Below are 25,924 nucleotides of genomic sequence, written 5' to 3'. Positions count from 1 at the left end.
GTCTGTGTACTACAGCCTAGTGGGATGGGGTACACCATCTGGAGTCAGAAAGTTTCTGTGACTCAGTTTCTTCATCTACAAATAGGGTTAATAATAGTACCTATGTCACGGTGGGTACGTGGATTAAGCAATATTGCATAAAGAAGACTAAACCCAAAGCCAGGCATGTGGTAAGCCCTTGATTAGTATTAGTCACTCTTACTATTATTATTAATGACCTGGACAGGGTCCAAGTGCAGCTTTGACCTTTGATCTCTCCCCTTTAGGGTAGTCTGAAGAGCCAACTCCCTTCTCTGAAGAAGGGATCAGAAGGACCCTGCAGTTGCCAATGGGCAACCATCTGTGGGAGCCAGTGGACTGAGCTCTGCCCTCTCTGAGGTGGAGAGTAGGGTGAGAGGTGCTGAAGGACAAATAGACAAAGCCCCTTTCATTCTCCCAGGATCCCCTTGGTATGTGCCCAGAACTGGGTCTGGAGGGGGGTGTGGGCAGTACGTTCTAGGGAGCCGGGTGCACTCTGGGCCACTCGGAATTGCAGGTGGGCGCTGATGGGTGTCGGAGGAGAGCTCAGGCTTCCCTGCGCTTGGAGAAGCAAGTCTGAGGATCTGCGCGCACAAAATCGTTTTTGTAACGGCAATTACTGTCCCCGGGAAGGCATTAAAGTTAATGAGAGATAGGAAAGAGTGGGGCTCTGACCCCCGTTTAGAGCCATTTAAGAGTATGCAGCTCTTGTTTTCTGAATGTCTGGCCTTCCCGACACAAGGAGGCTCTGAGGACAGGTTTGCCAGCCGAAATATCATTAAATTGTATTAGCATCTTATTACACACACGCCTTAGTGGTCTGCCTCAGACAGGGAGAGTTTTTGTTTCTCTTTGAAAGATTGTGTCTGGAATGGTAAATTGCCTGCTTGCAAGCCTCCCCCACTCCCTTTTCTTAAGGAGGAAGACGAAATCCTGCTGTGTGTGGTGGCTGTCAGGGCAGGCCTGGTGGCCCCCAGAGAGGAGAGGCTGGAGGCCAGGTTGGGGTGTTTTAACTGCCCAGGGAGCGGCTGCAGTAGCAGGCCTGAAAGGCCCACTGTTCCCGGGTCAGCTGGAAGGGCGTTAATGGAAGCCCAGGGTGTTTATTTGAGTTTATTTGCAGAGAAATCTTTAAAGGGGGCTGGCACTGGGCATTGACGTTTCAAGTCCAGACCCGAGGCCCCCACTAAGGCCAGTGACTAGTGCTGCCAAGAAAACATCTGCCACCAAATTGCTGCCCTATTACTAAGTTGACATTGATCATTAGCCAGGAGCCCAACCAAATAAAGCGTCCTGGAAAATGTGTGAGGTTAAGATGGGGAAGAGGGCTGTGAAAACAGGACGGATCTCTGGGCTGGGGTGTTTGTTCCTGCAAGCTACAGGCAGGCCAGCTGGGCCGTATGGTCCCCACACTTCTAGAAGGAGGGGACAAGCATACACTCAGCACTCTGCACGTATCGGGTCGCTATTCTGTGCCGAATACTATGCAAGGAGGGCATTGGGGCCCAGCAGCGGTCCATCAGGCTTACTTTCATGGAACATATATTCTGGAGGAGAAGGATGCTGGACAAGTAGATTGGCAAACACACATTATGATGAATGTTCTGAAGACACTGAATAATAGGATGGGAAGCTTTCTTTAGATAAGGCACCCCCCGCACATGTGACATTTAAGCTGAAACTTGAAAAATGAAAAGTCAGACATGCATAGGCTGCACAGACCATTACAAGGCAGAGGTACAGGCTGTGTACAGGTCTCAAAGCATGGGCTGCCAGGCTTGCTTCAGGAAATGAAAGGAGGCAGGTGTAGCTGGAGCAGGGCTGGGGGTCAATACCAACTTGTTGAGTTAGGCACATCATGTGGGGTCTTGTGGCTAGGAGCTTGAGTTTTTTCCTTTGATCAGTAGGAAGCCTTCGAAAGGTTTTATGTAGGGACATTTAAAGTGTATACATTATAATTTATTTTATTTTTAAATATATTTTTATTGACTTTAGGGGAATGTGAAGAGAGAGAGAAAGAGAAACCTCGATCAGGTTGCCTGCTGTATGCACCCTAACTAGTAATCAAACCAGCAACGTGGGCATATGCCCTGACGGGCAATCCAACGGGCAACTTTTCGGTGCACAGGATGATGCCCACCAACCAACTGAGCCACACTGCCAGGGCCCGACTTACACTTTTTAAAGATCATTCTGGCTACTGTGTGAATCCTGGATTATGAGGGAGCAGTAGTCCAGGCAAGAGAGGATGTGGCTAGGAAGTAGCAGTGGAAATGGGGGGAAGGTGCGGGACTCATGGTTGTGCTGGAGGGAGAGCCCACCTGCCGAGGGTTGCTGAGAGGCTGTGGGCTGCTGCTTCCCTGAGGCGACCCTATGACACCCACACTCCCCAAGAGCTTCCGATCTGGGTCTCCATGCTGGGGCGGTGTGGGAGGTGCAAATGGGAGGGAAAGTGACCCTTCCATTCCTAGTCTCCTTTGTAGGTGGGGTTTCTGTCTCCAGAAGAAAGTGCCTCTGACACCGAGGTGTTCTCCCAGAGCAGACCTTGCTTTGGGAGACATTGGCAGGGGCAGTGGAGAGGGAAAACCCAGAAGCCGAGATCAAATCTCAGCTCCCCCCGCCCCACTTCTGTTTGCAGTCTTAGACTTCAACTTGGTGAAGGAGTCTTCCCTGTACCCCTTGCTGGGGTGGAGAGTGGGATCCTAGGGGACAAAGGGCTGCCCCACCGCCCAGCCGGGGCCTCACTGCTGCTTCATCAGCCATGGACAGGGGAGGCTTACCTGAGGCAGGCAGGCCTTGGCAAGAGGCATGGTTCAAAGGAAGGCAGCTTCTCTTACAAACGGTGACTGTCCTCTGAAGCCTAGTTATTATTTCAATTAAACCACCACAAAACCTGCACCCGTAATAACACCCCGCCCAGGAGGACTCGGGCTGCTCCACAGAGGGCAGGTTGGGCAGGGGCCTGGGTGAGGGTGGGGTGCCGGGCTGCATTCTGGCAGGTTCCTAGAAGGGTGTCGCCGTTGGGTCCTGTCATAGAGGACCTTCCTTACTGTTCAGGGTCACCGCTCCCTCTGGGGACCCCTCAAGTGGGCACTGGCGGGAGGTCTCTCACCTGGCCCACGGCTGCATGGGATTAACTAACATCTCTGTGGAGAGCCAGCCGCTGTGCCAAGAGCTTTACGCTGCTCTCACTGCTTCTCACCAGCTGATTCTGGCCCACAGAGGTGTTTAGTTTGGCCTCCCGAATGTGTTTTTAAAATCCCGAGTCAGCTGCCAACACTTTCAGTTTGGGAGATTTATGTGAAAACGCAGACCCCATTGTCTTTCCCCTGGCCCCTGGTCTACTGGGGGCTGTGGCTTTTATGCTATGGGAGAGCCTGGCTTGGGAGTGACCTCTTTGCTAGAAATGAAGAGAAATGCAATTCCCGGACAGCCCATTGCAGGGGGAAACAGGTGGAAGCAATTCCAGCACCTCTCTTTGGCTTCTCCCCACCTGTGATGGGGCTGGGTGAGCAAGATGTAGGTTAGAGGGCTTCGTTTAAAGCAGTCGGGTCGCCTAAGACCATCGGAAAACACAGATATTTACATTACAATTCATAACAGTAGCAAAATTACAGTTATGAAGTAGCAACGAAAATAATGTTATGGTTGGGGGTCACCACAACACGAGGAACTGTACTAAAGGGTCGCGGCATTAGAAAGGTTGAGAACCACTGGTTTAGAGCCACCCTCAGATCCCAGAGGACAGGGAGGGCGGGCGGCTGTAGGTGGTGGAGCATTATTGCCTGCTTGCACTAGGCTGCACAGAGGCAGGGTCGTTAATGGTCAAGTGCATGGTCTCCTGAATCAGACAGACTTCTTAAAGCATTGCAATCCAGGGCAAACCACTTAACCTCTTGGCTTTGTCTTCTTCCTCTGCAAAAGGGAAGGAGCCTTCTTGCCCATCTGTACCAAAGGTCTGTTCTGGGGCTTAGTAAGGGCCCTGTGTCCATGGTGTCCCCCTCCCCTGCTGCACTGAGTTGTTCCCACCTTCCTGTCATCCATGCACCTCACACCCGGCAGACATCCCTCCATCCCTCCACACCGTCTGCAGGCCACTTGTCCACACCTCCAGAGCTGGGCAATAAGCAGCCCCAATGGACCCTCCTGTCATCCTAATCCTGCTGTAGGGGGACATGGGGGCAGAGAGAAGCTCCTGGTTCTGGTCAAGCTCCAGGCAGGCGGGTCCTCCCGGTCAGCTCAGAGGCCTGGGTAATCTCCCCTGCCTAATGCTCCCTGGTCTCCGCAGGACCACGGGAGGAGAAGGGGAACCCCAGGCCTGGCAAGGGCAGATTTGGGGTGGTGGCAGATAGTAGATAGGATCACAGGCGCGGTCGGGAGCCTGGCTGGCCCGCAGCTGGGCTGGGCCGTGGGGCTCTTCCCTGCTGACACTGGCTCCTTGCTGTTTGCTGTGGGCAGTGAGGCAGCCCAGGGTCCAGCCTCCCAGGAACAGGAACACGGTGGAAAGTGCTCTGGGCCCCGAGCCCCAGATCTGTCCTCACATTAGCACTCAGCCACTAACTAGCTAAGACCCAGAGCAGGTTAACAAGCCACCGGGCGTGCTCCCCTCCAAGGGGACAGGAGCGGGCGCTGCCACCCAGGTCGCTGTAGGATTAGAGGAAATGGTGGGTGGGAAAGCACTTCCCACAGGCAGGCGCCGAGGAGGGCACAAAGGCCGCTCAGTGTGGGCTCAGGGATCAGCCCACAGGCATCCAAATCCCCATTCAGACAGTTACTCGCAGGACAAGGCACTGAGCCTCCCCAGTAAACGATGCAAATGGCTCACCGGTTGTTAGGAAGTGGAGGTCGCTGAGACAGTGTGGGCAGAGGGATGAGCGCAGCATGGGAGAGCTGCCCTTCCTACCTTGAAGTTAAGTCCTGTAGTCAGGATAAAGCTGGTTTGTACTTTTATCTGGAGAGCCCAGGACCAGTCACTCAAGGCCTGGTGTGTCTCAGAGACCCAGCTTGGAGCCTCCCTGTTCTCACCCCCATTTCCACACTCCTGGCCGCACCCCCTCAGGATGTGTCCTCAGTGCAGGCAGGGCTGGCTTGTCCTTAAACTCGGATAGGATGGGCCTACTGCCTTCCCTTCTCCACACCCAGTGAGGCACCAGTTGCAACTTTGGCTTGGGACTGGATTGGTTCTCTGGTGAGCCTGAGTTCCCTGGGCAGGTCCCCTCACCTTAGACTCCTGCTCCTCTGAGGCTCTGGGCTCAGGAGGTGGGGATGCACCCTCCTCTCCCCTCCCTCCTCCGACCCAGGGGGGGTGGGGCCGAGTGGGGCTGGCTGGCTGTAGCTGGAAGAGTGTGGGGAGGGATGGAGGGAGGCTACTGGTGATTTTCTGGAGGATTGAGGGTTTCCCAGGTTGCTTGTGTGTATAACGGGGCCTGCCTTTTGTTGCAGATGGAAGAGAAGAGGCGAAAATACTCCATCAGCAGCGACAACTCTGACACCACTGACAGTAAGGCCTTCCTTTTGGGGCTCCTCCAGGGAAAGCATGTGAATAATTATCAGGCCCACAGATGGGGAGCGGCTGCCATGGTCTCTATGCTGGGGAAGGCATAAGTGAGAGCAGGTCCCTCTGCTCCTAAGAAAGTCCCCACATTAAGGCCTCGCTGTTCTCTTCACTCTACCCCCCTCCCCCACCCCTTTACCCTCAAGTCTCAGTCCCACCTGCTCTGCTCTGTTTGGAACAGGTCTGCTCCCCTCTGGGCCTTTGGATATGTAACTCCTGGCTATTAGGAGTCCATCCCTCTCCCTGTGGCTCTCCTGTGGAGTCAGGGCACTATAGGAGGTCTCTACACAACCCAGAGAAAATCTGTCACTGCAATAATTACCTGATAAGTATTATTTCCTAACCACTGGCAAGCTCCCTGATAAGAGAGATCATGCCTTACTCAGTGACTTATCCCCAGCTAGATAGGTGCTCAGTAAATGTTTGCTGAAGAAATGAATGAAGCAGTCTACCTTCATGGGTAGACTAGTGTATGGCGTGGCGGTGTCGTTTGGATGTCTGGGGATGGGGGAGGGATGTTGTCAAGGAGAAGATAGAGCTGAGGGAGCCTCTTCTGAAATTTGGGGGCGTGTGTGTAAGGTGAGAGCTTTTCTCTAGTAGTAGAAGGCAGCTCTTCCTAGCTGCCCAGGAGTCTGGGCCAGCATGAGCTGGTTGAAGTCAGGAGCTGCATTCTGCCCTGTAGGAAAGACACTACCAAGTGGCTCCCACGCAGTGGAGTGACTGGTGGAAGCTCAGGCTGAGAAAGAGGCTGCATTGCCAAAGAGGCTGGGCCTGGAGCCCTGCAACTCTAGACCGCTGTTTGTTCACATAGGTGGTGAGCCCCTGAGATTAAGGAGATCTCCAAGGCCCCTGAGAACTCCCAAAGTTTCATACCTTCCTCCCAGAGCCTGTGGCAGATGTAACCCCATGGCGGGTCTGGTCCCAGTCCCTGTGCGTTGGGGGTCTGTGGGTTCATCGGGGCTCTGGTGTCTAACGTGGCCAGCCCCTTCCTCCCTGTGGCAGGAGATCACAGCGTCTGGCCTCCTGCGGCTGCAACCACACTGCCGGTGGCCTGGCTCTGCAGAGCCAAGGAGGACCACATCCTCTACTTCTAACTTTATTGCATGCAGAGGAGCCCGTGTGGGCAGAGCACCTGCAAGAGGTGGGCTTCTGGGCAGCTGAGCCCTGCAGCTGCCTGGGAGTTGGGCCAGGCTGATGCACTGTCCTTTCCCAGCAGCTCCTTGGACCCGTGGGGATAGAAGCCACAGCCCTGTAGTCCAGCAACGGCCTTAGACCCTCATAATAATAGTGAATGCTTATTGAGAAGACTACAGGCATGATATCATCTAGTTCTCACATCAACCCTTTGAAGACAGTTAGTTAGTCTCTTGCCCCCACTTTATAGAAGAGCAAACTGAGGCCCAGAGAAACTTAGTTATTTGCCCAGGGTGACAGGCCAGTAAGGGGCTGAGCCAGGGCTCAAGCCTGGTCTGTGGGTCTACTTTAGAGCAGCGTCATTCCCACTGCTCTGCCCGGCCTCTTGTCCACCCAGGGCGTCACACCAAGGAGGAAGCAGAGGACAAGAGAGGGCGAGGGGCTTGCCGTGGCTCACATAGTAAGCTAACACTGAGTCCTGGTCACTGCCTTTTGTTTCCCAAGCCCCTTCGGCTTGGTGGGTGGAAGGGGACAATCTACCCGGAATCCACAGAGATGTCCACCTCCTGGACCTTCAGGCTGGAGCTTCCCTTCTACCCCTGGGTGTGGGTGGGTTGTGTTCCCGGCCTCCCAGGGCCCCTCACGGGCTGTGTTCTCTCTGCAGGCCACACTACATCTGCCTCAAGATGCTCCAAACTGCCCAGCAGCACCAAGCCGGGCTGGCCCCGGCAGAACGAAAAGAAGCCCTCAGAGGTGAGAAGCGGCCAATGTCCTGAAGAAAGGGGAAGAGAAGGTGGGAGGTCCCAGGGCAGAGGCCCGGGGCTGGGGGTTGAGCTCTGCGGATGGTGGAAGAAGAGCACTCCCGGCAGAGGGCACAGTCATGGCCACGCTGGGCCAGTGTGGCCGAGTGAAAGGAAGGCGGGGGTGTAGGTTGATGCAAAGATGTTTCTGAGGATCTGAGTGAGAGAAGCAGCCTTTCCAGGATCATAAGCGAGGTAATGGCCGTCTGATGTTTTAACGAGAGGTCCCACTGGCTGCGTGAGGAGAAGGGCATGCCGGGACACAGGTGGGACCAGGAAGGATTCCGATTCTTTTGCAACTGACCAGGAGATAAATGATGGCGGCTTAGAGCCTGGGGTTGGCAGTGAAGTAAGAAGCGGTGGTGTTCAGGACACTTGGAGGCTGAGCAAGGGTGACAAGATTGCTGGTGGAGGGGTGGAGGATGGGTCCCCAGTCATCAGTTAAATCATCTGCTCCTTATTATGCACAGTTCACAGTGCCTGCATTTTAAGCCCTCCTTTGTTTGACCTGGGATTTTTTTGTGGTAGGCAGAGGTATTTGGCTTCTGGAGCTGTGGAGAAGAGCATGGGGGTGAAGGGGGGGCAGGGACATGGGGGGAGAAAAGGTCTTCAAAGCAGAAGAGGCCCCAGCACAGATGAGGCTGCAAGAGGCTGAGAGGAGGAAGGTCTGTGGAAGGGGTGAACATGGCCCTCCGGAGAGGCACTGCTCTGCAGCCTTCAGAATAGCTGGCACTTTAGAGTGATGGACACTTTAGTTTTTTAATCCTTAAAAGTAGCCCAGAGCCCAGCCATGTGGCTCAGTGTTAAATGTCGAGCCAAGAACCAGGAGGTCATGATTTGATTCCTGGTCAGGAGTTCAGTTTCTGGTCAAGGCACATGCCTGGGTTGCAGGCTCGATCCCCTGTGGGGGGCATGCAGGAGTCAGCTGATAAATGATGCCTCTCATCATTGATGTTTCTGTCTTTCTCCTCGCTTCCTCTGAAATCAATTAAAAATAATATATTTTTTAAAGTTAAAAAAATTTTTTTAAGTAGTCCTCAGTCCTGTGATAAGGAAACTGAGGTCCCCAAAGTTATATAGCCAAGACCTGAAGTTTTGGGGCCTAACAGTGCCCAGGGTAGGAAGGCCCAGAGTTCCGGGGCTGAGCCCTTGGCTTGGGGTTGGGGACAGTATCTGTGTACTGTGCCTGGGGCCCTCCTCTCCCCTTTCACCACCGGAGCCATCTTGGCTCAGCTGTCATTAGCCAGCCCCTAGGGGGGTCTTCCGCAGAACTTGCATTTGAAAAAGGACTCCCGCCTCCTCCTGGAGCTGGCTGACCCTAACACCCCCCCTTTGTGGAGAGTGGGGAGCCTTTGAGACCTGATGCCTCCCACCTCCACCCCCAACCGATTGTCCTCCCTTGGCCCCGTGGAGGAGGGGAGGAGCTGGAAGGAGAGACCTTCCAGAATGCAGTTAGGGCTGGGCCCAGCCTGCCTGGGACGATTCTGTTCTTGAGGCTGTTAGTGCCCTCCTGGACTAGCCCTGCTCCGTGGGTGCACCGGGAAGTGGGAAGCAGAGTGCTAAAGCCCTGGAACCCAGGGGACCACTCCTCAATTCCACTGCCCCCTCTCCCTCCCCACCCCACCTTGACACCTGCAGGGGCTCCCCAATTGTGACTGAATTAGTAAAACATTAGTCACCTTCACACATCTTGCGGGTCCTGGGAGGCAGCAATTGCCAAGCCCCTTTTGGAGCAGAGGAGCCTGCTGCTTTGGAGAAAGGTGGGGAAGCTCAGGGGAGCTCCTAGGGCTGGCTGCGCCCTCCTCTTCCCTCTCCCTCCCCCCAGCACCTGTAGGAGGAGGGAACAGCTCTCAGGGCAGAGATCCCAAGGCCAGGGCTGCCATCGACACCCAGGATAGGCTGGGGGCTGGGAGGAAACAGGTGTCCACGAAGGCCGAGGAGAAAATGATTTGCATAGTGCTGAAAATTCCCCTGCTTCTTGGGTTTTCCAGCTCAGAGCCTTTGAACCTCCTCCCTGCCCCCCCCCCCAAAAAAAAATATAGTCAAGTCATGGTAAGGGTGTTGGTACCCTGCCCTGATGGGGACTGGCTGCACGTGGCCCTGGGTTCGAGCACAGGAGCCTCTCAGAGGGGTGTGCAGCCTGAGGGAGACGCCCGACCTCAAGGCCTGGGCTCCCAGAGAGCGGAGGAAGTCTTCCCTGCCTTGATCTATGGCCAAGGACAGCCTTTCCTCCCGCAGCCTGCTGGAGAGCAGCCTGTGAGGTTTCCCTCGTCCCCTAAGTGGGGAGGCTGAGCCGTAGCCACCATAAATTCCAAGCTATCTTGGGGCAGAAAGGAAACCGTCAATGAAAGCTTCCAAATTATTTGGCTCATGAGAAGGCGGAGATGAAAGCGAGGATTTGGCGGTACAGAACATTTGCACTAAATCTCTCTGGGTTGTTGCCTTCTCTTTCTGTGAATGGTGAGGAGAGGAGGGCCCTTCTCGTCTGCTGGGCCTGGGTGCAGGGCTTTGGACCCCCTGATGAGAGGGGACTGGGAGTCCCGTCTGCCCAGCCCCCCAGAGTAAGAAGCCTAGGGGGTGGTTGTCAGGCTGGTCACAGGGTCTGCTCCCAGTCTGACCCAAGTTCCCAGCCAGAATGTTTGCAAGCTGATGTGTGTGGTGCAGGAGCCCCCTCGCTGGGGGCTCTGTGGCTCACTTCCTCGCTTCATCTCTGAATGTGGACAGTGATGGGCTGGGGTTTTTGAGGACCACAAATCCTTATCCCCAGCAGCACCACTAGTCCATGGTGAAGCCAACAGCTGTGGGAAGGACTGGAGTTGGGTTTAGGGAACCGAGGGGCTGCCGCTCTGATGACGTGCCAAGGCCCACCCTTCCCAGTGCACCCTGAGGGTGCAAATCAAGGGATGCCCTCTACACCAGAGTGAGGTGCCCCAGGCAGAAAAAGTGCTCCCATCAGGAGTCAGGACCCTGGACAGAGCCAAGGCCTTGAGGCCCAGATTCTCATCCACCCTTAACCAGCGGGTGGTCTTCCTCAGCCAGAGTGAAAGCGGGGTACAGGCCTGGGTCCCGGGGTGGCCCCAGAATTCGCTTTGGCAGTGGAGGGAAAAGTCGGCCTTCCTCTGCTCTGCCTGCCTGCAGTACCCCAACAAAGCTGAGGTCTAACGCTTGGGGCCTACGTCAGCCAGGCCAGTCCTGAGGGAGGAGGAGGGGTTAGCCTGTCCTGGGGAGGTGGCATTAGTGCATAAATCTTGCTCAGGCTTTGAGTTTCTGGTGGACCTGTCTTACCAAAAGGCGTCATCATTGTTGGTGCTTAACTCTTTGTGGGTCAATATCTCTGTGAATCTGATGGAGATCAGAGACTACCGCCCATCCTACCTCACCCCCAGGAATTGTGACTTAAATGGTCTGGAGTGGGGCCTCAGGGTCCCTGTACTTTCTCAAAGCCTGTCCCCGCCCCCTGGAAGCCAGGGTTAAACACTGCTGTCATCGCCCTTTCTCCCTAATATGCTAAGACAGGAGTTCCTGGCTTGGGCCTCCCTGGAAGATCCTGAGGTTGCAGAGGGGACTGGGACCTAAGAAAAGGCAGCGGGAGGGGGTGGGGCCATCACCCAGCTCACCCCCGTCCCCACAGCGGCAGCAGGGGTCTGGCAGGTTTTTGCTAAGCCCTCTGTCCCGGCAGGGCAGTGTCTTCCTCGGCTGGGCAGAGAGGCAGATGGGAGGGCAGGCCACCTGGAGGGGATTCCCCCAGTCAGGCTGTCGTGAAGTCGAAAGCTGTGTTTTTAGGAAGTCAGAGTCCCCAGAACCCAGCCAGTGGGCAGGGACACTGACTAAACTCAGCCAGCACCTAATAGGCCCTGCCCGTTGCTAGGGGGACCAAAGATGCGGCTCTGTCCCCGGGGAGCGTGTCCTCTGGCTGTCAGCAGGATGCAGGTGCTGCACAGGAAAGTGTCCGTTACGAGAGGTGCAGCCGCTTTGCCTCCGAGGAGCTCGGTCTCCATGGGCAAGTGACGGCTTCTCTCTGAGCCTCAGACCCTGCCATGGAGGTTCTGTTCTGTGGGTGTGACTTCCTTTCCCGAGGCCTGGGGAGCCTGGAAGAGGGAGTGATCCCAGAGTGAGGGGAGAGGAGCCTGGCCTCTCCGGGACAGAAGCTTGGATGGTCCCAGCACAGGGTGGGTGGGAGTTGAGATTCAACCATCAGTTCCTTGGTGGGCCCTGGGGGCAAACTGGTATATCTCTACAGGAGGGAATGGGGCCTATTTACAGCTCCACAGAGGCCCTTCGCCAGTGCTCAGCCTCTTGCCCCTGGGGACAAGGCCTAGGAGGAAGAGGTGACCCTTATGGACAGCTTCTCCCCCCATTGGGGTGTCCCCAAGACCAGTGTTAGTGAGAATTCAACAAGTGCAGAGAAAGGAGGCAGTTCATTGGTTTGACCCACTGCTTTTAAAAACGAGACCCTTCTACCTTGGGTGAAGGCGGGGGTGGCCAGATTGTGTTGGGGTGCAAAACCACAGGATCAATACGACGCCTTCCTAGAGGAGCAGAGGTGCTACCCCGATGTTTGACATAACTTATTTTTAACTACCTTTAAAAATTCCTTTTAGAGTGAGAGATAGAAACTTCGATGAGAGAGAGACATTGATTAGCTCTCTTTTGCATACTCCCTATTGGGGATCAAGCCCACAACCTGGGCCATGTGCCTGACTAGGAATCGAACTGTGACTTCCCTTGTTCGTGGGTTGATGCTTAACCACTGAGCCACACTGGCTGGGCAACACAGTCTATTTTATATTTAAAAAAATGGTGACATATATTGCAGTAACATACCCACAGACCTGAGAGGTAAAGCAGGAGAATCCTAAAAAGAGTTTTTGAGTTTGCCCCAGTGGCTCTGAGCCCTGATTCTAGCCAGCAGTTCCTTTGCTCTCCGGGAGCAGGCAGTGAGCGGGAGGAGAGCCCTTTCCGGGGCTACACGCCTGCTTGCTGAGCCTCCCGCTGCCTTCCTCTGGGCCTCGTATAGTCAGAAGCAGCACTGCTCCCGCCAGCTGGAAAGGCCTCCTGGCCTCTGGGACTTGTCTTGCAAAAGAAATGTGTGTAATAAATTCTCTTTAAGAGCAGGAAGTGCTGTTATCCTTGTGAAAGAGAAAGATGTTGAGAGAGAGGGAGTGTGTGTCTGTGTTTTAAACGTGCGACCAAATGTGGTAGTTTGAATGGGACTAGGCAGAGCCTTTCTCTGGTGTTTTATGCCTAATTTTAAGTATCTAACTCTGCTCTTGTATGTGATACTTTTTATCAGGTTCCAGCTCAGGAAAGAGATTTCTTTTTAATTTTTATTTATTGATTGGAGGGGGAGAGGGGAGGGGGAAAAAGAGGGAGAGAGAAACATCAACTTGTTGTTTCACTTTTTTTTTTTTTAATGTTTTTGTTGATTTGAAGAGAGGAAGTGAGAGGGAGAGAGAGAGAAAAACACTGATTGGCTGCCTCCTGCCAACCCCTGCTGGGGATCGAGCCCACAACCTGGGCATGTACCATGACTGGGAATCCAACTGGCAACCTCTTGGTGCATGGGACGACATTCAGCTAACTGAGCCATGCCAGCCAGGGCGGTTGTCCCACTTATTCATACATTCAGCCATTGCTGCCTTTATGTGCCCTGACTGGGGGTTGGTTCCATAACCTTGCTGTATTGGGGCGATGCTCCAGTCATCTGAGCTACCGGCCAGGGTGAAAAGATATTTTTTTTTTAAAGAAGAAATATATGACTGGTTTGCAAATAGTATTGCAGTGGTTAAAAGGCAATGCAGACCTCAAACAAGTGGTTTAACCTCTCTGCGTCTCAGTCTGCACATCTGTAGGATGGGGGGATATGAATTAAGTGAAATTATATATGCAAGGCATTTAGCATAGCACCTGCCATGTCACAACAGGACAATTACTTTTCACTACTAGCAATTGAGAAGTGCTCAGGAAAAAATGCATTAAATGAGGCATCTGGGCCAGGCCAGTGTGGCTCATTCGTTGAGCATCGACTTATGAACAGTTCAGTTCCCAGTCAGGGAACATGCCTAGGTTGTGGGCTTGATCCTCGGAGAGAGGAGGGTGTCAAAATTCTCTCTCATCAATGTTTCTCTCTCTCCCTCTCCTTTCCTCTCTCGAAAATCAATAAAAATACATTTAAAAATTAAAACAAAAAAATTAGGTATCTTTCACTTGGCCCTTTCAGGACATACCCTCAAATATCCTTAGGAGGGTGGCGGGGAGGGTGCCACTCCCAGCTTTGCATTGGGACTCCTCACGTGGACAGAGGTCATGGAGAGGCAGTCCTGGCCAGAGCCATTCTCACTGACTTTGAGAGAGTGACCAAGACCAGTTACCCAAGTCCCCTGAAGAATCTTTTGACCAACCCCTGCCAAGCAGGACAGGAAGTTTCAGGGTTTACCAAACTTCAGATAAATCCTGAGGTTCATTCACTCACTTGTACCACACACATTCCTTGAACACCTGTTGTGTGCCAGGCACTGTGCCGTAAACAGGTATAGTGATAAAACGGTACACATGTAGCCTCTGCCTCGCTTAGCTTGATTATTTTTTTTAAATATGTTTTATTGATTCTTTCACAGAAAGGAAGGGAGAGGGACAGAGAGCTAGAAACATCCATGAGAGAGGAACATCAATCAGCTGCCTCTTGCACACCTCCTACTGGGGATGTGTCTACAACCAAGTTACATGCCCTTGACCGGAATCGAACCTGGAACCTTTCAGACCGCAGGCTGATGCTCTATCTACTGAGCCAAACCTGTTAGGGCTCTCAGCTTGATTATTAGAGGAGATGGACATTAAACAAATCATTACCCCAATAATCTTATTTTGTAATTGTGGTAAGTGCTGGAGCCTTTCCTTAAGTAACTAAACTTCCCCTTGGTGCCTCTTGGTCTGAAATAGACTATGATACAATAATTCACCTTGAGAAGAGGAAGTACAGGGTCCCAGGACCTGGGACAAAATACCCAAATAACTTCCACAAGTCTGTGGCCATACATGAGAACTCACTGGATGGCTCTGGGTAAGCTGCCCTTTGTCATTGCTTTATTTGCTTTTGGAGGTCACATCAGACTCCGCTGATGTTTTCTGGCAGAGCCTGATTTTGGTTCTCCCTGGAGAAACAGGTGTAGAAAGCCAGATGGTTGTGAAAGGCAAGGTCATGAACCGCCCCTACTTCCAGGCAGAGCGGGGTCTTCGGCTCCCTCCGGAGTTGCATCGGTACCTCTGGCACTCAGATTGGTTATTAAATTAAAATCTTAGACCTTTCAACTTTCTTCATACTGCTTGGAGAAACTGCAATTCACATCTCCTAAGCAGCTCAGCAGAACTTGGTTGCTAGGCAGCAGACCTTTAACAATTTGTCAATTTCTGCCAAAAGAGAGAAAAATAGTAAACATTCACATTCTTAGAAAATCACTTGTTTTCCGGCTTCTAACTTTCCTGCCACGGCAAAGCTTCCAGTTCATCGGTGGCCATTTTATTCTTTATTTAGTTTTCATAAATAATTCAGAAGCAGTTTAAGAGAATAATTGAGCCTTTTTTTCAAACCTAACCTCTGCCAACTCAAAGCAAGGTATTTGGTTTACAGCTCGGTTGCCATGTTTGTGGACGGGTTTTTTGTTGTTGTTTTTAATATTTTTTATTGATTTCAGAGAGGAAGGGAGAGAGAGAGAAATACCAATCATCAATGGTGAGAGAATCATTGATCAGCCGCCTCCTGCATGCCCCACATTGGGAATAGAGCCTGCACCTTGGGCATGTGCTCTGACCACGAATCGAACCATAACCTACTGTTCATAGGTTGACGCTCAGTCACTGAGCCGCACTGGCCAGGTTTTATGTGAATGTACAGAAGTTTCTCTGAAAGGTAGAGGGCTCAGCTGCAGGTAGCCTTGGGCAGCAAGGTGGTGGCAAGTCCATGGGAGGTTCTTGAGTCCTTCAACTTTGGTTAGCACCTAGCATGTGCCAGGCCCTGTCCACTGTTGGGCTCCAACCTCCTGCCCGGCCAGACCTCACTGAGATCACCTTATGGGGAGACATGGCAAGAAACCAGGAGATTCCCCTGTTGGGGCTGTGGGAGTGCAGAGGAAGCCCAGGACCCAGCCTGGGACTGGGGAAGGCTTCCCAGGCAGATGTGGGCTGCACTGAGACCTGAAGGATGAAGCAGGCCAGCCCGGCCTTGGCAAGGGAGACGTGTGTCCCGTGGGTCCTCCCATGTGCCCAGGGAGAAAGTGAAAAGTGCTCTGGATACTGCATCTGGACGGGCACGGGGCCTGGTAGGCCTTGCAGCTCAGTCTGAGGGCAGCTGCAACTTGCAAAAGCCTCCACCTGATTTGCATAGTCGAGTCCTAGCAGAAGCCACTTGATTTGACTTCAGGTTAACTCAAGGGAATTGACAGTGAGCCCTGTGGCCAAAAGGGGCTGTGGGGGAGTGCGGATGATGTCGGAATGGTCTTGGTGCGGGGTACTTTTGCCACTTCCAACACGTGGGACCTTGTAAAGGTTCTTTAACTAGACCGAGTCTCAGGTTTCTCAGCTGTAAAATAGGAATGTTGGTAGCTCCCATCTCAGAGTTGGTATAGGGCCTGATAATAAATTAACTCAAGAACAGCCCTTACATGGTACTGGGCACACAGTACTCTTTACCATTATGATAGTGCTGCTTTACCGTGCTTACATGAGTCCTCTGCCCGAAAGGGCCACTGGTGTCCAGTCTGCCACCTGCTCCCTGAGGGACCCAGAACGAAACAGAACTCTCTCGAGATCAGACTCCTCTCTCCTGAATCTCCCTCGCCGAGTTGAGCCCGGGACCCCTTCCTGCTCGGAATTCTCAACACTCAGAATTCCTAGGTCAGAGTCACTTCTCCCCCGCTGGTGTGGCTTCGCACTCTGGCCTCCAGCTCGGGCAGCACCCGGGTCCTTTGGCTTTGAACCCTGTGTTGCTTTGTTCAGGTTCAACTTTGGGTGTTTCTACAAGATGTCTCACCCTGTTACTGTGGGTTCAAAAAGCACTGCTGAGAGCCTCAGATTCATCAGATAATCCCTCAGAGAAGCCCTTTCATTCATTTGCTCTGTCACCTATTACGTGCCAGTCGCCATGCACCGAGAATGCAGCAGAGACCAGAACAGTGTGTTAGGGGAGAGGATGTGAAACAGGCAGCATGAACGCACCAGCTCATCTTCAGAGTTGGAAGTACTGGGAAGTGAGGCAGGATGCTGGGGTAGAAAGTGGTTCTGTCGGGCACTTGGTGCTCCCTGAGTCGGGATGATCAAGGAAGGAATCCGGAGGAGGTGGCATTTAAACTATTCCACAGGATGAAGGAACAGCAAGAGATTTTAAACACACCCATGCCTCTTTGGAGGGGCTCACAGGGACACTGGGTTCCTGAAGGGTTGCTCTCTGGGACAGGAAGATGGACTGTCCAGGTGGGCAGCCCCCTTGGCTCCAGACAGCAGGGCTTCCTCCTGCCCCATGGCTTGCCTGGGTTGGGAGAGCTCTGAGGCAGTGATGAGTCCACTGTGGGTTCAGTTCGCCCACCAGGTCTTGCAGCCCCAGCCCTGCTGGGCTCGGCTGAGGCCACAGCTAGGAAGGGCTCCCACAAAAGCACTGAGTACCTGAGTTTGTGTTCTTGGATCAGCTGGCTTACTGCTTGCTAATAAGATATGCAAATCACCAGGGCTGTAAAATCTTCACCACATTCCATCTTCTGTTTAATTAGCATTTAATTGTAATCTCATTTTAATTTTTTCACACTAATTAAATGTTAGGGTATTCTTCTTAACAATTAACTTATATTGGCAAATAGAATCTTCAAGAAACTTGACCTTTTTCAAGCCAGGGCCCTCACTAGCTGGATGCAGATGTTAATTAGATTTCGGCAAGACGCTGCCTCAAACCCCCTTGGTGCACCCATTTCAGTTGTTTTCTTGCTGTTCTGGCCCTCGATTCAAATGAGACACTCACAACCAGCGACGTGGGCCCCCAGCAGGCAGAGGTTGCCGTGAATGAGCTTGTCATGAGCCTCCGAAAGGCCAGCAGATGCTGACTTTTCCAGGGAGGGGTGGTTTTGAAGTTTGGTCAGAGGCCTCGAGCACTCCTTGAAGTGGTTTCTCTTGTCTCGACGCAATCACTTCTTTAACTTGTGATTCTCATGTGATGATCGCTGGGAAAGCTGGTACCTATGTAAGTCACCTCGTTTGGAGCTGCCTACCAAGTCCCTCAGCAGCCCTTCCCGGGAGGCCACCGGAGGTCAGGTAACCAGGGCACAAGAGTCACTGCCAGTGCCACGGGCTGGGCTTAGAGACTGTTGGGGAGATTGGGCACAGCAGGCAGAAGGCTGGGAAGAACAACTTCCTGAGTGACCAGAGAAAACCAAAGCATGAGGCTGTGTCCACTCAATGGCCTGGCTCTGAGGGGCCTTGGGTGGGCTTGACTGAGAAGGAATCCAATCCCATCCTCCTACCCCATCACACACACAGGATGGGACTGGGGAGCCTCTGCTGAACAGGGACCTGGCGTCCTTGACCTTAGAGACCCTGACCCGGGGGAAGTGTTCCTTTGGGGTTGCCCCAAACCCCACCTCCCCTCAGCTGTTCGCATAAGGTCCTGGCATTTTGTTTGCCCTGGTCGGTGCCCTGCAGTCTTTACATCTCCACTGTGCTGTAGCACTGTGTTTGCAACTACAAGCATCATTTTAAGCATTTGACAGAAATTCCCCAGTCTCTTAATGGCAGTATTGCATTCACAGAGGCTTCTTTTTTTTTTTCTTTTCTTTTTTTTCTCTCTTTCCCATCCTTTCCCGTTCCCTCTGAAGTCCACTCCCATCCATCACTGTCCTTTAGCAGGTCAGAACACATATGAATTCAACTTAACACATTTTATTGAATACCTGCTGTGTGCAAAGCACTGTTTAGAGAAGATGCATTATTGCACTTAGTGCATTTGTGTTGGCTTCTGACCTTAAAGGAGTGGGCAGAAAGCCCACTTGAGTTGTATTTGCCGCTTCTTCCCTTTGCCTGGGGAGCAGTCTGAAGCCACTCCCGCCATCCTTGCTCCCCACAGGTCTTCCGGACAGACTTGATCACAGCGATGAAGATCCCAGACTCATACCAGCTCAGCCCGGATGACTACTACATCCTGGCGGATCCGTGGCGACAGGAATGGGAGAAAGGTGTGCAGGTGCCCGCCGGGGCAGAGGCCATTCCAGAACCCGTGGTGAGGTGAGCCGTGCAGCCCAGGCTAGGGGCTCAGGCAGGGGAAGAAGGGGTGGGGGGGGAAGGGCCTAGGACCCCACATGGGATCCACCAGTCCTGGGATTCCTTGCTAGCCTAGCTTTATTTTGTTTTAGATTTTTTTTTTGAGCCCATAATCATTGAAACATTCCAGAAATACTAGCAGTTTACCTTTGAGACTAACCTCTTGGGCTTGGGCTCAGCTGTGGGGCCAGACAGCCTAGGGTTCAAATAGCCATTCACCGTCAGGATGATGTTGGGCCAGAAATATAATCTCCCTGGGCCTCAGGTTTCCTTGTCTGTGAAATGGGAATGGTGACAATACTATTTACCTCCTATGGTGGTGGAGTTGATGTAGGGAAATGATGCCTGAAAGGCACTTGGCACAGGGTCTGGCACACAAGTATTCAGTAAAAACTGGCCCGGATTAGCCTGATGTCGAGCCAAACTGGGTCCCACAAGCACGTCTTAATCAGGGAAATCGGCAGTCTTATAATGACTCCTTAAGACAGGGATAAGCCATGCTCTTGACTTCTTAAACCTCTGTAAGGAGTTCTTAGTGGGAGGGATGCTCAGGAAGCAGCTGCTGTGACCAGCCGCCTGGGAGGCCCCCTGCCAGGGCTGAGTCCGCTGGGCTTGTGGGTCAGAGAGACCCCTGGTGCTCTTGTCAGGAGGTGGCCTCGTGGCCCTGGGCCATGCCTCCAGCAACAAAGTTCAGCCAAGTGCTTCTTTCTGTTTCCTGGGAAACCCTCCAAGTCATGTCTTGGGGCAGAGAGGCCCTCTGTCCCGCCCTCCCCCGCCCACCAGCTCGCCAGGGTTGGACAGCTTGTGTTTTAGCAGTCCACTCCTGGCCTTGGCAGCCCCAGAGCTCTTGCTCAGGCCCATTTGACTGGGCCTGGGGCAAAGATCACAGCTGCCACCTCCCATGACATTGGCACTGCTGCTTCCTGGCAGCCACACCCATGACTGGCTCACAGACACCCAGTGCCCTCTTGGTGCCAGGCCTGTGCTGGGCATGGATTATAGAGGCAAAGCTAATCCCCGTGCAGGTGCTCAGTCAGGATTGGGTGCTGCGCAGGGCTCATCCTCCTGTGGCTCCCGAGGGCTGAGTGCCTACCAGTCTGGTCTGGGGCCTTTGAGAATCAGGGGGCTTCAGAGTCTCTGGGAAAAACACGTGAGAACTTGGAGGAAGAACTTCCTCTCCACATCCCCTGCCCAGGGCCAAAAATGTGGGGCAAGCTCCTAGCCAGTTCCACACCCGCCCCTCTGCAGACAAGAATGCTACTGCCCTTTTGAGCCCGTTTCTCCTCTGTCAAATGGAGCTAAGAACGGTACCTGCCCTATGGTGTGCTGGTGAGGGCTGAATGAGAAAACATGGACCAGAAGCCCAGGGTAATGAGCTGGGGGCACCAGCTGGGAGGAAAGAGGTGAGTCCTGATTAGGCTCAGCCCAGCAGTCTGTCCCCTCTCCTTGATGTCAGTGTCAGGTGGTTCGGGAAGCATCGCTGGCCTGGGTAATTAACTGCAGATGCTTCCACACCAGTAGCTTGGCTTCAGCCTGCCTTATCTGTTGACATCAAGAGGGAGAGCACGTGTTCAGGCAGCTCTGGCTCTGCTGGGTGCATTCCCCACATATGCATGTGCTGTAAGCTGACAGGAGCCAGGCAGCCTGGCCTGGCCATGCTCTTTGAAGAGGATAGACTGCAGGCAGGGGAAGGTGCGCTCTTGGAGAGATCTCCATGCCCCTTCTTCCCCTGCCTCCCTCCACCTTCTTCAGCACCTCCTACTGCACAGCCCTCGCCTGGAGGCCAGCGGGCAGCCACTACAGGCAAAATTCTCACAGGAACTCTCCTCCTGAGAACTAGCTCTGCTGAGCCTGTTATCTTCATCTTCTCACTTAATTATCATATTAGCCCTATAAAGTACATATTACTGTCCCCATTTTATAGAAGAGGAAGTTGGGAAATTCTGGGGAATTCCCTGCATGACTGTCAGGGCCTAGAGGGCTGGGCCAGGAAATCACAGGCCCTGGGAACGAGCCCTGAGTTACCTCTGTGAGGCCCAGAGAGAGCCTGCGCCCTGGTCACCCTGCATGTAGGTTCTGACCGCCCTCCCTGGCTGCTCCCCTAGGCCCCTCTGTCTCTGCCTCCTTCCCCCATCTTCCCTGGCCCTTGGGCAGGTCTGCTCACCTCATGGTCTGAAATGTATCTGGGTAATGAGAATCTGTCATGGCCCCAGATCATGAATTGAGTGAAGGTTTACTCAGCTCCCTCGATGTGTCCAAAAGATTCAGCCCCAGGCTGAACCAACCTCTGGTGTCTGTTTGGTCTTTTGGAGCAGAGACCCCTCCCCGTTCCCAGATCCCAAACCAGCCGCCCATCTCCTCCCAGCTGACCTCAGTACAGCTGGCTGCAGCTGAGACTGAGACCTTGGCCTAGGGTCAGGCTGGTCCATGCCTGGTGTGAGAGCTTTCTCCTTAGCCAGAGCCAGAAGAGGCCAAACGGATGAAGGTGAGGCCCAGGAAGCACAGGAAATGCCTTTCTGATGAGCCTCTTATCCCAGCTTCCCAGAGAAAGGAATGTGATATCGGCCCCAAGAGCTCTGGCCAGGTGGCAACTGCCTGGGTATAAGGCGTGGACAGTTATGCCGGTAGGGGGTGGGCATTTGGGCAAAAGTTATCCAAAACCCCAACTAAGCATATGCTGTGGGCACAAAAAAGCAGGGTCATGACAGAAATCAGTCTGTGCTTTTAAAAGAATGTATTAATTCAGATAAGAGCCTCATTAGGAAAGGCGTAATTTTATAGGACAGAGTGTTCATCTTGCTTCTATTGTGGGGGCCCGGCCGGCGTGGCTCAGGGGTTGAGCATTGATCTATGAACCCAGAGGTCACAGGTTTGATTCCCGGTCAGGGCACATGCCCAGGTTATGGGCTCGATCCCCAGTGTGGGGCGTGCAGGATGGAGCCAATCAATGATTCTCTTTCATCATTGATGTTTCTGTCTCTGAAACCAATGAAAATATATATATTTTTAAATGACCTTTTAGGGGAATTGGGGGAGTTGTGCCAGCATCATCATCATCACCCACAGCCTTCTTTAATCTGGGCCTCTGTGTGGAAAGGTGGCACCATTCCTTTCATTTCTCCTTGCCCCCTCAACTGCCTCTGGGCTTCCCCCCTGGACTGGAGGCCATTCCAGCTTCTGCCTCCTTCATCCTTCCTGCCTCTTGCTGACACCAGGGCATTTCCTGGAGTCCAGGGCCCTGCCCTCTTCTCCTGTCTGCTCTGAGTCACAGCCCCTGGCAGCCCTGTCTCCAACCCCAGGAGGCCTCCTGGGCAAGTGAGAGGCCTCTCAGCCCCGCAGGCAGGGCTGGCCAGACAGAGGCCAGGCTCCACAGCCATAACCATGGCAACCAGTGTGGAGGGGGCAGTGGAGAGGGGGAAAGCTGGCATTTTGAACTGGTATCAGGAACTGAGGGGCAGCACACTGCTGAACCAAGACGGGGCATGTGCCCTCCCAAGGCCAAAAGCGCTCTGCTCCATTTCAGAAGGAGCGCAGTGATGTCCAGAGGTCTTAAAAGACACGTGGAGGGCGTACTGTGTGCCAGGCACTGTTCTAGGGGCTTTACAGGTTTTCATGCATTTCCTCTTCACATCAACCATGGAAAGTAAATACTGTTCTTATCAGCCCGCTGTTTGGATGAGGTCACAGAGAAGTTAAGTGGCTTGCCCAGAAGTACCCACTGAGTGGGGCAGCAGGGCTGAGTCCCCACTCTGCAGCCAGGGCCCTTCCAAGCTGCCTCAGAGGCAGCACCATGCCTGCGGGAGGGTTTCCCGGAGTGTGATCTGGGACTGATCCAAGTCTAGGTGCCTCTTAGTATTTAGGGGAGGCAGTGTCCCCTTGGGGTGAGGGGAGCCCTGTGGACAGACTCGCTGCTCAGGTGACATTCTGTCGAGGGGGAAGGGCGAGGTGTGTGGACAGCACTGCTCTCTGGGCTGCAAGAATGTAGCCGGAGAGGACTCCGCTCCGCTCCGCCCAGAGGAAACACAGCCTCATTTCTTCTCGGGTTGGTGGTGAAGGAGGAACCAGGGCCGGTGAGGGCAATCCTGGCCTCTCCGCAGCCTCGAGGGCGGTGCTGAAGGGTCTGGAGCCCGCCTGGCTCTGTTCCACGTGTCCCAGGGTGGCAGGCACGGGAAGTTGCCTAGGACAGCACTTGGAATGTCTCCTATGGGCAGGGGCAGAGCAGATCCAGGTTGTGGGGCTTTAGCTAAGGCCCAGGTGCCCGCTCTGAGCAGAATGGATGTGTATGGAGGGATGGCTGTGGGTCAGCCCCCACTCTCATCCTCCACTTTGCCCACAGCCCTGTTTTCCTCCCTGCTTGCTCGTAGTCATCTGAGACTGCAGGGTGGGCAGGGGGGAGATGGAAGTATAAGAAGGGAGTGAAGTGTGGGCACTGCTGGGATCAAAGTCTCACTAGGTCCTCAGCTGGGCTGGCCAGCTCACCAGATGCCTCCAGACCTAGCAAGGGTGGCAGGCGGAGGGTCCTTCCCCTCGTGACACCACCCCCTCTTGATTTCCTAGGATCCTCCCGCCGCTGGAAGGCCCCCCTTCCCAGGTGTCCCCTAGCAGCTCCGAACTTGGCGAGGGCTCCCAGCCTGATTGGCCAGGGGGCAGCCGCTATGACCTGGACGAGATTGACGCCTACTGGCTGGAGCTCATCAACTTGGAGCTCAAGGAGATGGGTAGGTGACCTGCCAGGCCGAGCATGGGATCGGGGCAGGCCAGGCAGGACTTTCTTCTGAATCCCAGCGTCCTCACCCTCCGAAGGACAGCAGCCACATCTGGGCTTTTGCACTGAATGGATCTGGGTGACAGTCCCTGCAGCATTACTGATTGGAGAATTTACAGGTGTCTCTGTGCCTCAGTTTCTGTAACTGTCAGGTGAGGGTGATACTAGCATGTAATTGACAGTTCTTGGGAACAGAGTTAGTCAACGTGACTGTTACATGAAGAGTGAGCATGGACTTCCCGGCTGGAGTCCACTAGCATGTAGCAGGGCCAGCTCTGTCATATCCGGCCACCTTCAGAGGTCCCCCCTACACACAGCTCAAGCAGTGGATTCCTCACAGAGCCAGTCGCATCCCGGAGATGCTGTCTGCATGGACACGTCATGTGTGTGGTTGCAGGCAGGCTGTCTAGTGTCAGAGCACCACCACAGGGCCCAGGGCCTTTGAGCTCGGATGGTCCAGCCCATTCAGTTCTCAGACAATGGAGCTGAGGCCCACGACCGCCCACCTGTTTTCCTAGGTCACGCCAGATGCGTGGAAACCCTCCCATCCCTCTGCCCTGAAAAGCCACACTGCTCACCCCCTCCCCTGTCGTCCTCACAGAGAGGCCAGCGCTGGACGAGCTGACCCTGGAGCGTGTGCTGGAGGAGCTGGAGACCCTGTGCCACCAGAACATGGCGCGGGCCATTGAGACGCAGGAGGGGCTGGGCATCGAGTACGACGAGGACGTCGTCTGTGACGTGTGCCGCTCCCCCGAGGGCGAAGACGGCAACGAGATGGTCTTCTGTGACAAATGCAACGTCTGCGTGCACCAGGTGGCCAGCCCCCCAGAGGCCCCTATCCACACGGGGTCCTCGCACGCAGCCTGGAGCTGGTCGTCCTGGCTGGGAGCGTAGCAGCACTGTGGGCACAGGCTCCTCGGAAGGGCAAGCTGGGAGGAAGGGACTGCCATGGTTGTCCAGTGGTGCTGGGCCAGCTCCATCAGCCAGACCTGAGTAAAGGCCCGTCTGGTGATCTTTCTGTCCTCCCCTGGCAGACTCCCCACCGAGCACACTGCCCCTGCCTCCCTCCTCTGCCTCTCACCATCCTGTACCACAAAGAGGCAGTTCAGTGCAGTGATCGAGAGCAGAGCCTGGAGCCAGGCTGCCTAGTTTCAAATTGTGGCTCTGCCCTTTACAAGCTCTATTGTCTAGAGTGAGTTTCTTAAGTCCTCTGGACCTCTCTCTCCTCAGCGGTACATCAGATTAAGTGGCAGTAAGGTCAGAGTTTTTGGCTTCGAACAGTATCATAAGGGCTCGAAGTGTTTGTTACCGTTGTTGATATAAACTGCGTCTGGCCTGACCGGACCCACCCCTTGGACCTTGGGCACCCCTGGGCCGTGTTTGCAGACCTGACTAGAACATAATGGACCCACTCTGGCTCTGACTTTGACACCCGTCTGTCCTCCACACACACACACACACCGCTGCTGGACTGTCTCCTGGAGCTCAGAGAGGCCTCCCCTGGCCGGTGGGGGGAGGCAGTACACCCCATTGGTCCACACCCCTTATACTCAGCAGCTCTTAGTTTCACGAACCTCGCATGACTAGGAGGACCCCCTTCACAGACGCCTGTGAAAATGATGGAAGGTCTGCTCCTTGTCCTCAGGCAGTATGCACACCAAAACACACTCAACCAGTGGCTGCATGGACACTTCTGAGGCCCCTCACTGATTAGAACCCTCGGGCTAAAGTGACAGTCCTCCCAGCAGAGGGCAGACCTGAGCCCTTTCACAGAGGCTTGAAATGGTGACATTTCTGGCACACCACACAGACGAGTCCTCCTTGCCAGAGCCTGGTAGTAGGGTAGTTTTGTAGCTCCTAGCCCGGGTAGGCCTAGGACAGTCACAGCTGACTCCTGACCAGATGCACATTGACCAATGCCTCCGACTGTGACCACCCTGCTCTCTTCCCAGGCCTGCTATGGAATCCTCAAGGTGCCCACAGGCAGCTGGCTGTGCCGGACGTGTGCCCTGGGTGTCCAGCCAAAGTGCCTGCTCTGCCCCAAGCGAGGAGGAGCCTTGAAGCCGACCAGAAGTGGGACCAAGTGGGTGCACGTCAGCTGCGCTCTGTGGATTCCTGAGGTGGGCAGGTGGGGGCGGGGGAGGAGCTGGGGGAAGTGGGTTTGTGTGGAGCTCAGAACTCCGGGGACAGAGCTCAGGAAAAGGAGGGAGGTGGTTCACATAACATGGGATCTCAGGTGTTGAGCTGGAGAGCACTGGAGCCCCTGGGAACTTTGCTATGGACGTGGTCAGAACTCATGTGGTGGTGTCCAGGGGAAATGGACCCTGGGAATCCAGTTGTAGGTCTGAGAGCTGGACAAAA

General features: G+C 54.0%; 1 protein-coding gene across 3 annotated transcripts in view; it reads left to right on the top strand.

Moving 5' to 3' along the window:
• The first annotated feature begins 510 nt into the window (after positions 1 to 510).
• The window catches only part of JADE2 (jade family PHD finger 2), a 44,963-nt gene continuing 19,549 nt past the window's right edge, over positions 511 to 25,924 (top strand). Inside the window, exons 1-7 of one of the 3 annotated variants that reach the window (XM_036425372.2) lie at positions 511 to 1,643; positions 5,458 to 5,515; positions 7,368 to 7,456; positions 18,605 to 18,762; positions 23,356 to 23,516; positions 24,165 to 24,376; positions 25,516 to 25,683. In XM_036425372.2, coding sequence (XP_036281265.1) covers positions 1,416 to 1,643; positions 5,458 to 5,515; positions 7,368 to 7,456; positions 18,605 to 18,762; positions 23,356 to 23,516; positions 24,165 to 24,376; positions 25,516 to 25,683 — 1,074 coding nt within the window. In that variant the 5' untranslated portion in view covers positions 511 to 1,415. The remainder of the gene's footprint in view (positions 1,644 to 5,457; positions 5,516 to 7,367; positions 7,457 to 18,604; positions 18,763 to 23,355; positions 23,517 to 24,164; positions 24,377 to 25,515; positions 25,684 to 25,924) is intronic. The other 2 variants (XM_045576819.1, XM_036425366.2) reach the window with 2 other exon arrangements.

Source organism: Pipistrellus kuhlii, unplaced genomic scaffold (assembly GCF_014108245.1).
Source record: "Pipistrellus kuhlii isolate mPipKuh1 unplaced genomic scaffold, mPipKuh1.p scaffold_m20_p_8, whole genome shotgun sequence".
Classification (NCBI taxonomy): Eukaryota; Metazoa; Chordata; class Mammalia; order Chiroptera; family Vespertilionidae; genus Pipistrellus; species Pipistrellus kuhlii.
This window is presented reverse-complemented; position numbering and strand designations above follow the sequence as displayed.